The sequence below is a fragment of the Siphateles boraxobius genome, unplaced genomic scaffold, assembly GCF_051911475.1.
Source record: "Siphateles boraxobius isolate OS27281-9 unplaced genomic scaffold, OSU_SipBor_1 130, whole genome shotgun sequence".
Taxonomy (NCBI): domain Eukaryota; kingdom Metazoa; phylum Chordata; class Actinopteri; order Cypriniformes; family Leuciscidae; genus Siphateles; species Siphateles boraxobius.
Window position 1 is genome coordinate 17,421,088 of NW_027508734.1, and position 15,786 is coordinate 17,436,873.

At 41.3% G+C, this 15,786-nt stretch overlaps 1 protein-coding gene and 1 long non-coding RNA gene across 25 annotated transcripts in view; both read right to left on the bottom strand.

The window, feature by feature from the left end:
• The window catches only part of dysf (dysferlin, limb girdle muscular dystrophy 2B (autosomal recessive)), a 110,946-nt gene that overhangs the window by 42,610 nt on the left and 52,550 nt on the right, over positions 1-15,786 (bottom strand). For all 24 annotated transcript variants that reach the window (XM_077228261.1, XM_077228259.1, XM_077228260.1 and 21 more), the window contains 4 exons: positions 8,535-8,636; positions 8,238-8,399; positions 7,257-7,422; positions 6,819-6,892 (listed from right to left, as the gene is read on the bottom strand). In XM_077228261.1, coding sequence (XP_077084376.1) covers positions 6,819-6,892; positions 7,257-7,422; positions 8,238-8,399; positions 8,535-8,636 — 504 coding nt within the window. The remainder of the gene's footprint in view (positions 1-6,818; positions 6,893-7,256; positions 7,423-8,237; positions 8,400-8,534; positions 8,637-15,786) is intronic.
• LOC143737193 (uncharacterized) lies at positions 10,841-13,772 on the bottom strand. Its single transcript, XR_013203637.1, has 2 exons — positions 13,686-13,772; positions 10,841-10,908 (listed from the first exon to the last, which is right to left on the bottom strand). It is a non-coding gene; the product is annotated as an uncharacterized LOC143737193 (long non-coding RNA).

Sequence of the window (15,786 nt, forward strand, 5' to 3'; positions counted from 1 at the left end):
AAAGCTCTATTGTATTTTACCCAAAATCAATTTCTCAATTTCTACTCATAATACCACATGCACATTTTTAAATATTTTCTGCATAATTAAACAGGTAAGAGTTGGAAATGCGAAGCAAAAAATATTTTCATTTCATTTTTTATATCATCTGGACTTAAATAAAACATATTCAAAATATTTTTTAAAAAATTTGATGTATTTTGGATTTTATGATTTGTCTCCTGAGATACGTTGCCTGATTAGGGTATAAAAAAGGACCAAGTCAACTGACCTGTTAACTGTTACTGCCACTGTATGTTTAAAACAATTATATCCCATACTTCACCTGATGTAATGTTGCCAAATTATATATCATTCGAAAGCTTACGAACTCAAGATTCAGCCCGTGAAAACCGTTTTGAAATTGGACGTTGTGTTACCATAGAAACAGTACTCTAAATTATTTTAATTGGCTCCTCCCCTTTTGGGCATCCTCATGTTTCATAATTTATGATCAAAACCTTTTCTAATCTTGACAAAACACATATTTTCAGAAAGGTCTGAGTCTCAAGGTCCCATATTTTGTGACAGAAGTGATATTTGGACAGAAATGTATTAATTTGTTATGGCAGAATGCATACAATTAAATTCAATGGAATGTAAGTCACCCGGTGGCTATTTTTGGTATTATGCCTAAACAAAATCTCATGGGATCTTCAATTTTTGTGATATCAACTTCAAATTTGGAACACAGCTTGGTTAGATATATGGCTTTGATTTTATAGTAATTTTATAGTAAAAAATATTTTGTAAAATACATATTTTATAAAAAAGAATAAATATAAATATGAAGTGCTTTCACTTCAGCAATAATCAGCTGACTGTTTTCTTTAAAACAAGACCAAACTTAGGTCTTTACTCCAAAGCATTCTTGAATTACAATCATGTAAATTTGAATAGTGCATTTTAAATAGAGCTAGTTTAATCCCTTTTTTATACCCTAAACAGGCAACGTGTCTCAGGAGACACATACATTTCAAAACGTGCTAAATAACAACATGAACAACATATTACTTCATTTTCTCCTTCGCCACCTTAAGTCGCCACCTTAAGACAATGTTCACAATTAATGTTAGCAGTATTCTTTTTTTTTTTTTTTTAGAAGAAAAGTAAGTTTAATATATATTTACTTATCTCAAAATCTGAATGTTCTTCACCACTGGCAGCCATGTTGGATTTAGGTCAGGCTGACTAATTGATCACAAAAAATTTGAAGCAAATCATGTGACCAGCATACTCAAGACAGACCAGGCTGTCATAAGTGATAAAAGAATTTGATGAAAAAATCGTTCTTATGCCCAAAAAAAGACTATAAAAACTATGTATCTTGTGAGACACGTTGCCTGTTTTAGGGTTAAGTAGCACAGCTAAATATATTTTGTGCTAGTTAGATGTTAGAAGATAGATGGCAATAAATAAGTGGCACACCTATCTCTATTAGGGTAATTATTTATTTATTTATTTTAAAAACTATTAAAAACATCTTTGTTAATTGAAAAAAAAAGTTTCAGGCCACATTTGTAATTTTTGTTTAGTTTAAGTTGAAGCACTAAAATAATACTAGAATGCAAATAATACCTAGTATGCAAATAATACTACAATAACATTGGTCTCTATCTTGTGTGCATTGGTGATAAGCATTACATACAGTACATCATTTATTTTTACTTTAAAAATACTTTATAATACTTTACATTAACTTAAAGCTAATCATGCTGAAGCATTCCTGATTCTCTGTATTCTGATGCACATGGTATGGGTGATTACAACGCTATAGTAGGCTGGTGTTACAAACAGCAGAGCCGTGCCAGAGCTGGGTCTTCCCATGCAGCAACCACATCCTGAAGAAATTATGTGAAATCAAGCTGAATCTTTTATACCGCAATCTAAATACAATCAAGAATGCTGGATGTGATGTTAAACATCATCAAATAAACTGGCTAACTGTTCTAATAAGTGCAAGACATAAGGACAGTTCATACTGTCTATGCAAACATTTTCAAATAGACTCTTACAAGAAACTCACAAAAATGTAGCTCAACAGGCTATCAGACTGGCTGCTCATTAACAGGGACCTGGTCGCAAAGGCCTGTCATCGAGCGTTCTCGTTCCCCCAGAGTCGACCCCTGGCAGGGGAGGTGTGGGGGTAGGGGCTGGCAGTTATTGTGGCGCCGGTGGTGAGCAGCCAGGAGCGGGGGGATGCAGTTGCCCAAGACGAGGACTTACCACATCAGAGAGAGGACTGAACCCTCGCAGCGCCTTTTGCTGTGTAGTGCCAGGGCATAATAAATACAACAAGAGAGAGGACTCCACGCAGCTACTCAGTAGAACAGCTAATTAGGACCAGGCCGCTTTGTTTGCTGTTGTCCTCCAACTAGAGGAGTTGCATTACAGAACATTTTGAAGTACACACATTAGTAGGCCTGTTTGACTCTCTTGCGGTCTAAAGGGCTTTGGGCGAAGCCACCAAGACATAGGATCAAAATCAAACCTTTTCAGTAGTTCTCCCTCAAGTTTAACCACAGAAACCTCTTCAAAGCTCTTCTACATGGGCACTTGCTTTTAGCGCCCTGTTTCTGAAGTATATCGTTTAACCCACTCAAAACCGTGGCAAATCCATGAAGCTAACGGATTGGTGTTACTTTACCCTATGAGGTTGTGTTTGGTCTCATCAAAAACCTGCTTTAAGTGACGAACCTGATCCAGGGAGCATTTTATATGAGACCGCTAGGGAATAGTATCGGGGTCTGGGCCAAGCCAAAGTAAAGTCTTTGGGGAGATGATGGGGTTCAAGTTTCATTTAATGCACAGGGGAGTTCAGACCAGCTTAATGTACCACTCTGTACACCACCAAACACAAAATACAAGGCAATAGAGGGGAATATATTAAGTTATAATGCTTACGGGGGAATAAAGAAAAAAATCCCAATATATTTCAGTCCACTGGCACACTCTGTCTGTAGAATGCAATTTGCATGTCGCAATTCTCGATCATGGAGGCCGGTTATAAGTGCTAAAGGCTGTGGGGGACGCAAATGACTATCAAGATCTAGCATAATTTAGTGGGATTATACAATTGTCACATTGTGTATGGTCCAATCCAAAACGCTTGATGAAGGTACTATTTAATCCACACAGAGAATCACACAGGAGAAATCCAGGAGAGAAGAAGAAGAAGAAGAAGAAGAAGAAGAAGAAGAAGAAGAAGAAGAAGAAGAAGAAGAAGAAGAAGAAGAAGAAGAAGAAGAAGAAGAAGAAGAAGAAGAAGAAGAAGAAGAAGAAGAAGAAGCATAATCCACATACTAGCTAAAGACAACAACCGACAGGGAATAACTAAAACACAGGGCTATATATACAGGGGACACACAAAGGCATCTATAGCCTACTAGAAACAGGTGAAACTCTTAAGTAACTAAGGCAACTAACAAGGGAATTAATAAGACTAAACTAAAAGGAAACACAAGAAACAAGCACATGATTGAAAAGACAACAACACTGAACATAGCCCTGACAACATTACAGGATTCAGGCACCTGATTCACCACATACAAAATAAATGTACAGAAACAACTAAACCATTCAAAAGTTTTGGGACAGTATTTAAAAAAAAAAAAGAAATTAATACTTTTATTCAGCAAGATTACAATAAATCAATCAAAAAGAAAAGTAAAAAACATTTATAATTTTACAAAAGATTTATATTTTAAATGAATGCTGCTCTTTTGAACATTCTATTCTGGGGGGAAAAGCATCCTGGTTTCCACAAAACATTGAAAAGCTGTTTTCAACATTGAAAATAGAAAAAACATTATTGTGCTCCAAATCAGCATATTATAATAATTTCTGAAGGATCATGTGACACTGAAGGCTGAAAATTCAGCTGTCATTACAGAAATTAAACGTTTAATATAAAACACATTCAAATTTAAAAGTTATTTTTTGAATTGTAATCGTTTTTCACAATAGTACCCTGTTTACTGTATTTTTGATCAAATACATTTAGCCTTGGTAAGCATAAGAGACAAAAAAAAACAAATTTACCCCAAACTTTTGAATGGTTGTGTGTGTGTTTTTTTCCCCTCGCTTAAATACGATAAAAAAGTTTTCAGTGCATTCTGCAATGAGTGCAAGCTTGAACATGCAGGCTTTGTTTAAAAACAGAACACAAAAACATAGCAAAAACATGACAGTCAAAGGTTACTGTGCACAGGATATTGATTGCAGATATTGAGTATCTTCTTTCCAGATCTCACAGAGTGAGTATCAGACCATTTACTGCAATCGGGTTCCAAACAGTAGCCGCATAGAGATGATCATATTTTCTTCTTTGGCTTTTCCTGGTTTCCTGAGTGGATCACAGCAGCCACAGGCTCCCACTGGAACGCTAGAAGTCATGCAGGATAGTGGCTCATGGATCAAATTGCTTTTCCTTCTAGTGCGATAGACCCCTGAAACTTTATTATGAACCAGTGCAGCTGGCCGGTACGAAAGACTGTGCTACTGTATGTCAAAACCACCCTGGAGGAACCTGAGACGTCTATGAATGCTACATATTGTAGTATAAAACAGAATACGTAAAAAGAAGATGAGCTGCCAAAACTGCTAATCAAATGCATGTTCTACATGTGCAAAAGAACAACAACTACCCTCAAGCAAAAACAAAACTTGATGACCATGCAAACCCGTGAAACAATAGCCCTTCTTAACAGTTAACATAGCCATTTTCCTACAGTTCCTTCACTTCCTATATTCCATCAAACATTTTTGATAGACAAAAATTAGGGTTATTGGGGATTCTACCACAGATGACTGCGGTTGTGGTCCCTCTTTTGTTTATGTAAGCAAGAATAAGCCATTTGATGGCAGTCCTCATACAAATCCACATTTATAAATCAAGCCCATAGTGCAGTGGTCAAGAGACATCTGAAATCAGGAGCAGAACTGGAGGGGATGTTTACTGAGTATTCAGCAATACATTTCCAAAGTCAAACATGTGGTTATTTCTTGATTATTCAACTGATTTCATTAAAACCACAAATGGTGTGCCCATTGATGCCATCTGAATCGCCTTGAGAGTTTGGACTGACGTCCAGGACAGTGCACGTTACATAACATTTCAGGTTCATCATTGGGTTACAAATAGATGAAATTAAGGCAAGACATTAAAGGTAAAAACATTACTTTGTCGCATACAGTGGAATACAAAGAAATTGAATCTTGTTCTCAGATTAGATCAACGGAAAAGGTAGCAAGTGCAGAAGAATAAAAATCCCCATTAATGACTCTTAACTAGAGCTGGGCGTGGGCTTATAAAACTGAGCTCAAAAGGGCAAGCATGAAGTATTCCTCTTTCCACTCTGCATACAACAGAACGTCTCACATCCACAGGGAAGCACTGCCAGCCGAGCTGGAAGGTCAAAAACCTAAATAAACTGCCGTTTGTGAGTACGATACATTTCCAAGGAAACCAAGTGGGCCATGCGGGCCCGAATCTGATATTCTAGTCTCGTTATTCTTCCAGTGACCGAACAAATAAAGGCTGAGAGGTTAAAGATGAGACATGGAAACAATTTTTAAATTTTCCTAATCCCCCTTGATCATTTTTTATGTTGTTTTTATTTATTTTTTGGTTGTATTTTTAGGTCGTAGTTATGAGAGGGAATTGATGACAGCTCGAAGTGGCGTCATTAAAGTTGGCCTCTCTTTTCTCAGAAAGCGAAGCGTGTCATTGTCTCAAGATGGAGTAAACCTTCATCGTACACACTAGTGCCAAACAGTATTCCATCATGTTACTGAATTTCATGATTTCATCACACACACACACCCCCAATTATGCCGTAAGTTAACTAACATGGCACCATAGCAACATTACAAGGCTAATTCAGCCAATATTTTACATCTCATACTGAAATCACAGTCTAAAAGTAAAAAAAAAAAGTTTTCAAACTAGATTTAGAAACAGCATTTCTACTAATACCTAATTGAATTAAAGGCAATACTATGATGCCTATTGCAATCTTGTCTCTCAATCCTTCAAGAGGCAGCCTTTGACTAGTCTACAAAAGACTCACTTTAGTAGTGCCACAGACATTGTGTCCCTCTGGGGCAATGCGGTAACCCAGACTTTATAATGGTCAGGATGTGATTGTCATGTTTCATAACTAGAATCACACTTTAATTCCACCATTAAAGGCATGGAGAAAACTACCCCTAGAAGACCTTATAAAGTGGTGTGTATACTCAGAAGTGCTTAACCTTGCCATGACAGCATACCTCATACTCTAACAAGGCTCTAAAGGAAACCTGGAGAAACCCAAGCTATGTGACCAATGAGCTACTGACTAACAGCCAAGAGGATTAACATCATAACAGACAAGAAAAAAAATGAATGTCTATTCATAGCTATAAAGCAATGGTTCTGAACTTTTTGACTGCATTGTCCCACAACAATATTCAAAAACCCCATGACTTTTCCAGTTGTTCCTGATTTACTGGAAAATAAGTAAGAATAACGATTTTTACGTGTACCTGATAAAATATTTCAGAGCTTGGCAAAACTAGGAAAATGTATAATCATTAAATGTATAAAATGTCCAGGGAGATACTAGATAAATTTAAATGACATTTTGAGGCTCCCTTAGATTTTTGCTGTGGTCCCCTGGTTAAGAATGTCTGCTATAAAGCCATTTATCCAAAGAGATCTGGATACAGCACTTCAAGTCAATCAGCTAAAGAAAAAGAAAGACATTTTAAGTTGCAGGTAAAAAGACAGATCATACCTGTCCAGGAATGAGAGGCTCCTTGTCATCGATATCAACCAGAACTTCATCTCTAGGGGTATGAGCAATATCTTCTGTTGATGAAAATATACCATAAAATACTGTACGCATAAAGTATAATGTTTCATCTACATCATCAGAAGAATGCACACTCGAAACTGTTAATGAAACCGAGGATCAAGAAAAAATATTTGATTCATACGTTGTTGTTTTTTTAATTGGTTCCGAATAAGAACCAGTTCTCATATCCGGTCCTAAACATAAGCTCAAAATAGATCTACTTTTATCCAATATGATCGATTGATTGATTCCCTTGGCAGAAAACACGTACCTTAAATGTATCTGTTGTGTTACAATAATTCTAATACAGTATATTTTGATGTGCAGTTAGGAACAACATGGTTCAGACGGTTATTTTCTTATTTTCCTCCATCTCACCAAATTCCTCATCTGTAGGGTCTCTCTCCAGGCTCTCTGACAGACAGCGAAAGTCATTCAGTGAGTGGACTGTGCACTGGCCCACCACAGGCTTCCTGCCGAACTGTCGGTTGTCTATAACCTTGATGACCAATGGGGGCATGTAGAGCTCTTCCTTGGGCAGTCGCTAGAGTGTAGGAGAGATTGTGAAGGGCAGAGAGGGGAACATACTGTAAAGAGATGCCAGACTTCCAAACTTTTAACTTGTAACATAATGACTTGTTTATTTCTCCATTTCAGTTGTTATTTCAAAGAACCTCTCTCTCTCTCTCTCTCTCTCTCTCTCTCTCTCTCTCTCTCTCTCTCTCTCTCTCTCTCTCTCTCTCTCTCTCTCTCTCTCTCTCTCTCTCTCTCTCTCTCTCTCTCTCTCTCTCTCTCTCTCTCTAGTATTTCACACCCTAAACTGAGTCAAACATGACATGGTATGGCACAGGACTGACCACGACTGACAGTGCAAATAACTCTACCCAGTCATTCAGCATTCTTTCCATGCGATGCCTCCCAGTCTTAGATGAGTATTGGAACGGAATCCAAACTATCTTACGTTTTAGAATTAAGAACTGACGCTCATTGCTGGGGAACATTGTTACTGTGCCAGTCATCATCACTCATGAAACATCCACCATGTGAAGGACACCATGACCACATTGTATATAAGTCTGTCACAACTGGTTAGCAGTATGCTGTAACAAAAAAATGTGATATCTTAACTGTTTTTTTACAAGAAGAATCTACAAGAAACCTCTGAAGAGGGCTCAGACAAAGGTCAAATATTTACTATTAACCTTTGATAGTTACAATAGATTGATAGAGTACAATAGAGTATTTTTGTATTCATCCTTGATGAAAGCACATTAAAAGTTGAATTTTATCCAACTGCAGCTGCTTTATTGCAACAAAATTATGTAGAAAATAACTGACAAATCAAAATCCAGAGCTTACGACATCAATGAAGAGGGTGTTGACTTCAAAGTTAGGGTTCTTCTTAGAATTTCGAATGACGCATGACTGAACCACACTCGCTCCACATTCCACCTGAAGACTGGGAGATGTCACCGTGGCCAGCTGGAAACTCTTCAGGTTACGCAAACCCCACGCCAGTATCTAAGAGTTTAAAGGTTAAAAGGTTGTCACGTCAGGTGTAAAGGCCAGAAATAGCATTTTGTAAGGTTGAAATCAAGTCTATACTGTACTAAAAGTGTTTTTAAACTGTGTAAATTGATTAGGTTTTGGGCTCACCTCAATAGCAGTCCGCTGTAGAACAGGTTTTATCCCCTGTGGCACCATGTAGACATTAGGTTCCCTCAGTGGTGGTGGATAGGGCAAATCAGAGTCCTCTGACTAACAATAAAGGGCAAAGCATTATAGGAAAAGTCAATAAGGATCAGAGTTATTATCGTTAACTAAACCTAAAACTATTAAAAAATGTTTGTTCCTTTAACTTAAGCTGAAATAAAATACAAATATTAGACACAATTTTGAAGTGTTGTACACACTAAAATAATAATAATAATTTAAAAAAACAACTAAAAATTACAATGAAATAAAAATAAATTAAACCTAAACAGTAATATAAAAAAAATACTAATAGCAATGACAAAAGCACATAACTTAAATTAAAACATAAAATAATTAATACTAAAATAACATTGATAAGAATATTTCGTTATACGTATATACTATAGAAGTTCTTGTTTTATTGCAAGCATGCATTAACAGTTTCAAAAACCATGATATCTTCTTGTAATTGAAAGAGACAAAGAGTACATTTAGAGGGATCAACCTCACAAACAGCTTCAAGAAATGTAGTGCAAAACTTGGTTTAGTTGCAGGAAAGTAGTGCAGAACTTGATCAATGTGATTTGCTATTGCTGTGATCTCAATTGAGTGACAGGTTGTCCCGCCTACACACCAGTAAACACGTCATCAGAGAAGTGACGTTGTTGCAAACAGGAGACAAAGTTAATTTGATTAAAGATTATGAGGACACATTTAAAAAAATAAAATAAATAATGATGTGCACAGATAAATCATTTATAATAAATGCTGCAATATTCCATAAAAAAAGAGAATTGTTCATTTTGATTTCATTGAGACTTAAACAATGCTGTCTTAAAGGTAGGCATTCATTGCTATTATAATCTACTTGATAAATGAGAACCTTTCCTAACAATTATACAAACTCAGCACTCAAAATGCTCAAGCCTCTAGACACAAACATAACATTTTGGAAAGGCCACTGTATTCAAAGTTTAAACAGAACTTATAAGATCTTTAATAGGGATGCATATATACTGTATATACAGTGCTGGTCAGAATTATTTGCCCCCTAGGTAAATGTGATCAAAGATGGCTGTAAAAAATAAATAAAAAATTCTAGCAAAAAATCTAACCTTTCATTGAAATCGAATATGTGTGTGTGTGGGGGGGGGGGGGGGGGGGGGGGTCACATTATGAAATAAATGTTTTCTCCAAAACACAGTGGGAACAATTATTTGCTCCCTTTTATTAAATACTTTTTGCAACCTCCTTTTTCCAAGAATGCCTGATGAGTTTGGAGAACACCTGACAAGAGATCAGAGACCGTTCCTCCATACAGAATCTCTCCAGATCAGATCTATAATGGGCCATGGTTGGATCTTCCAACAGGACAGTGATCCAAAATCAAAACAGAAAATGGGTCACTGAGCACAAAACAAAGCATACTGTATGCAATGGCCATCCCAGTCCCTGACCTGAACCCTATAGAAAATGAGTGGGCTGAACTGAAGAGAAGAAGCGGCAACATGGATCTGGGAATCTGAAGGATCTGGAGAGATCCTTTTTGCAACCTCCTTTTTCCAAGATAACAGCTCTTGAGTCTTCTCCTATAATGCCCGATGAGTTTGGAGAACACCTGACAAGAGATCAGAGACCATTCCTCCATACAGAATCTCTCCAGATCCTTCAGATTCCCAGATCCATGTTGCCGCTTCTTCTCTTCAGTTCAGCCCACTCATTTTCTATAGGGTTCAGGTCAGGGACTGGGATGGCCATTGCATATAGTATGCTTTGTTTTGTGCTCAGTGACCCATTTTCTGTTTTGATTTTGGATCACTGTCCTGTTGGAAGATCCAACCATGGCCCATTATAGATCTGATCTGGAGAGATTCTGTATGGAGGAATGGTCTCTGATGTCTTGTCAGGTGTTCTCCAAACTCATCGGGCATTATAGGAGAAGACTCAAGAGCTGTTATCTTGGAAAAAGGAGGTTGCAAAAAGTATTTAATAAAAGGGGGCAAATAATTGTTCCCAATGTGTTTTGGAGAAAAATATTTCATAATGTGATTTTTCAACCCACTTTCAATTATTTTACTTCAATAAAATATTAGATATTTGCGGGGTTTTTTTTCTAAATAATACAATTTCAAAAAGGATTAACAATGCAGATTTATTTTGAACCATCTTTGATTATATTTACCAAGGGGGCAAACAATTCTGACCAGCACTGTATATATTATATATATGCATAATGTATTGCACTTACATTTATTCATTTGTAAGACTTAAGTGACTTTCATTGCATTTAAGGTACAATTTATTAGTCTATGCATTCCCTGGGAGTAGCTAGTGCCTGTCACGGTGGGTTGTGGAGAAATCGAGAACTCAAATGCGGAGTGAAATGAAGAATTTAATAAAGATAAAACATAAAATAAACAAACCAACAAAAGAATTCCAATGTTTCAAAACTAAATCCAACACAGACCAGACAGGACAGGCACAGAACTCCACACGACTAAACCACGTAACAATGACAACGAACGAGCACAGGACAGCAAACACAGGAAGACTAAATAGGGAGGCAAACAAGGAGGGTAACGAGACAGACAGGTGGAGCAAATAAACCAATAATCAATAACAAGAGGGAGGGGTCAACAATGACGAGAGCACATGGCTCAACATAACAAACACCCATGTGCAACACAAGACCGGACAGACATGTGACATAACCCCCTCCTTACGGAGCGGCTACCAGACGCTCCATCAGGCCGAGGCGGGACAGTAAGGAAACATCTGGGCGGGACGGGATGGACAGACCAAGGGGGAAACGGGAGAGACAGACCAAGGGGGAAACGGGAGGGACAGACCAGGGAAAAACAGAGTAAATCGGACGGCCAGGGCGAAACAGAGTTCATCGGGCGGCCAGAGTGAAACAGAGCTCATCGGGCGGCCAGGGCGGCGAAGACCCCTCGGGCGGCCAGGGCGGCGAAGACCCCTCGGGCGGCCAGGGCGGCGAAGACCCTTCGGGCGGCCATGGTGGTGACTCCGGCTCAGGAACCGCGGACCCCGGCTCAGGAACAGCGGACACCGGCTCAGGAACAGAGGACACCGGCTCAGGAACAGAGGACACCGGCTCAGGAACAGAGGACACCGGCTCAGGAACAGAGGACACCGGCTCAGGAACAGCGGACACCGGCTCAGGAACAGCGGACACCGGCTCAGGAACAGCGGACACCGGCTCAGGAACAGCGGACACCGGCTCAGGAACAGCGGACACCGGCTCAGGAACAGCCGACACCGGCTCAGGAACAGCCGACACCGGCTCAGGTACAGCGGACACCGGCTCAGGTACAGCGGACACCGGCTCAGGTACAGCTCAGGAATAGACACCGGCTCAGGAACAGCCACAAGAACTGAAACAGTTACAAGAACAGACACAAAAACAGAAACAAACACTGGCTCTGGCGCTGGAACAGGCACTGGCTCTTGCTCCGGCCCTGGAACAGACACTGGCTCCGGCCCTGGAACAGCAGACACTGGCTCCGGCCCTGGAACAGCAGACACTGGCTCCGGCCCTGGAACAGCAGACACTGGCTCCGGCCCTGGAACAGCAGATACTGGCTCCGGCCCTGGAACAGCAGACACTGGCTCCGGCCCTGGAACAGCAGACACTGGCTCCGGCCCTGGAACAGCAGACACTGGCTCCGGCTCTGGAACAGCAGACACTGGCTCCAGCTCTGGAACAGCAGACACTGGCTCCGGCTCTGGAACAGCAGACACTGGCTCCGGCTCTGGAACAGCAGACACTGGCTCTGGCTCTGGAACAGCAGACACTGGCTCTGGCTCTGGAACAGCAGACACTGGCTCCGGCTCTGGAACAGCAGACACTGGCCCCGGCTCTGGAACAGCAGACACTGGCCCCGGATCTGGAACCGACTCTGGCTCTGACTCGTAAACAGCAGATACAGACATATCCAGGATCCGCGGCAGACGTTCCAAATAGTCCGTAAGTGCCTTGGCGGCCACACAAATGGGCATTTCCGGATCTGTCTCTGACTGGGCAGACAGAGCGTGTACTGTCTCTCGCTGGGCAGACGTGACGTGAACAGTCTCTCGCTGGGCACACGTGACGTGAACAGTCTCTCGCTGGGCAGACGTGACGTGAACAGTCTCTCGCTGGGCAGACGTGACGTGAACAGTCTCTCGCTGGGCAGACGTGAGGTGAACAGTCTCTCGCTGGGCAGACGGGACGTGAACAGTCTCTCGCTGGGCAGACGGGACGTGAACAGTCTCTCGCTGGGCAGACGGGACGTGAACAGTCTCTCGCTTGGCAGACGGGACGTGAACAGTCTCTCGCTGGGCAGACGGGACGTGAACAGTCTCTCGCTGGGCAGACGGGACATGAACAGTATCTCGCTGGGCAGACAGGACGTGAACATTCTCTGGCTGGGCAGACGGGACGTGAACAGTCTCTGGCTGGGCAGACGGGACGTGAACAGTCTCTGGCTGGGCAGGCGCAGGTCTCCTTCTCCTCCTCCGTCCTTTCTGACGGATGTGTGCAAACTCGAGGCTGGCTAAAACCATCGATGAAGTCCCCACGCTTGACGGATCCAGTGATGATGACTCTGCTGCCCTCCTTTCCTCATTCCTTTGAACGCACATGGATAAATATTTAAACAAAGAAATCCCATTCTCCTTCTCCGCAGGAGAAAGTTCGCTCCGCTGAATCCACATTGGCTCGTTCGTTCTGTCACGGTGGGTTGTGGAGAAATGGAGAAGAGGACTCAAATGCGGAGTGAAATGAAGAATTTAATAAAGATAAAACATAAAATAAACAAACCAACAAAAGAATTCCAATGTTTCAAAACTAAATCCAACACAGACCAGACAGGACAGGCACAGAACTCCACACGACTATACCACGTAACAATGACAACGAACGAGCACAGGACAGCAAACACAGGAAGACTAAATAGGGAGGCAAACAAGGAGGGTAACGAGACAGACAGGTGGAGCAAATAAACCAATAATCAGATAACAAGAGGGAGGGGTCAACAATGACGAGAGCACATGGCTCAACATAACAAACCCCCATGTGCAACACAAGACCGGACAGACATGTGACAGTGCCATGCTCTACTGTTTGAGATACAGGAATTCAGAAAATAAAATGAATGTTTTATTACATATTGCTTATTGGCCAATATAACTTTTTTTATTTACTGGTATTGGGAAGTTCATTTTGCATGCTTATTTCTCCTATATTATTATTATTATTTTCATTTAGAATACATTTTCTGTCATCTAACACTTAATAACTCACTTAAAGTTAATATTTTAAAACACTAATAATTTAATAACAATGTTATTTTTATAATGCTTATACATTTATAATGCTGTGATGCTTAAATTCACTTGTAGCATTTCAAATAATTTATTTTAATATTTAGTGTTTGGTTTTTAATTTGTTTTGACAAAATATTATAGAATTTTAATATTAGTCATTTAAGATAATGGCATTCCTAGATCTTAATAATATCATGCATTTATTTCCAACAAAAAAGGACAGTAACTTGGAGTATAGAGGAAAGGGAAAAGTAAAAAAAAAAAACCATGAACGTCTCTGGTTACGTATGTAACCCTAGTTCCCTGAAGGGAACGAGACGCTGCTTGAAAACGCTGAGGGAACGCCCCTGCGTGAGTGCGTCATGAAACACGTATGAAATCAGTCCAATGGCGAGACGGAACGTCATAGGCGGGTGACGTCATCGACCAGGAAACTATATAAGCACCCCAAAACACAAGTGTATCAACTTCTGATAAGACTGAAGCAAGTGCTCACGGGCATGCTGGGAGTATGGCACAGACACGCAGCGTCTCGTTCCCTTCAGGGAACTAGGGTTACATACGTAGCCAGAGACGTTCCCTTTCAGGGAACTCGAGCTGCGTGAAAACGCTGTGGGAACGCTAATACCAACGTCGCCATACGAGCAAGTGTCCGTCGTGTGTAGTCAAGGCGCACATTTGGACGAAAGCACCTGCGCCCCTGGAGTGGAGCTGAAGTCAAGATGGTAAAACTTTACGAATGTGTGCGGTGAGGACCAGCCTGCCGCATCGCAAACGTTCTGAATTGATACTCCTGACAAAATAGCCTTAGAGGCAGCCATACTCCTGGTTGAATGAGCCCGGACAGCCAAAGGAGAAGGCTGACCGGCAGACTCGTATGCAAGTGAGATGGCCTCGACCACCCACTTGCTCAACCTCTGCTTTGATGCAGGACAGCCCTTCCTAGGGGGTCCAAACAAACAAACAGTTGTTCACATTTTCTCCACTGGGCAGCTCTGTGGACGTAATCATCTAGAGCCCTAACTGGGCAAAGCAGATTTAGTTTCTCTTGGTCCGACATCAAAGGAGGAGGACAGAAGGCTTGCAGTACAATAGGCCTAACAGTATTAGTTGGGACCTTAGGAACATAGCCCGGTCTAGGATGGAGAAAAGCTTCTACCATGCCGGGCGAGAATTCCAAGCACAAGGGAGAGACCGATAGAGCTTGAAAATCTCCTATTCTTTTTAAAGAAGAGATAGCTAGAAGAAAGATAGTTTTTAGAGTAATGACTTCTCCGAAACTTCTTCAATGGGCTCGAACGGTGCTAGAGAGAGACCTTCTAGAACAACCGCAAGGTCCCAGGTCGGCACCCTCGTGCGAACTGCTGGCCTCAGCCTCAAAGTGCCACGAAGGAAACGAGTTATAAGTGGGTGTCTCCCGAGAGAGGCTCCACTAAAAGGGACGTGGTAGCAGATAAGGCCGCCTTCAGTGTGGAGTGCGATAACCCTGTGGAGAAACGCTCCTGAAGGAATTCCAGCACTGCACCCACCGGCCAGTTAACTGGGTCCAACTGGTGTTCCCCACACCAAGAGGTGAACATATTCCACGTAAGGCATATTATTTCCTAGTGGCCGGAGCTCTTGAGTGGAGGATGGTCTCCATGACCTCAGTCGAGAGACCAAATTCTATGAGCTGGGCCCCCTCAGAGGCCAAGCCCACAACCTTCATAGTTCTGGTAGGGGGTGAAGGATCAACCCACTTGCCTGAGAGAGAAGGTCCCTCCTGATCGGAATCTCCAGGAGAGATCAAAGGAGAGCCGTCGAGGAGAGAAATTAGGTCCAGACACCAACGTCCAGAACTCCTGGGAGCAGAGCAATCGGGGGAAATGCGTACAGGCGTGACCTC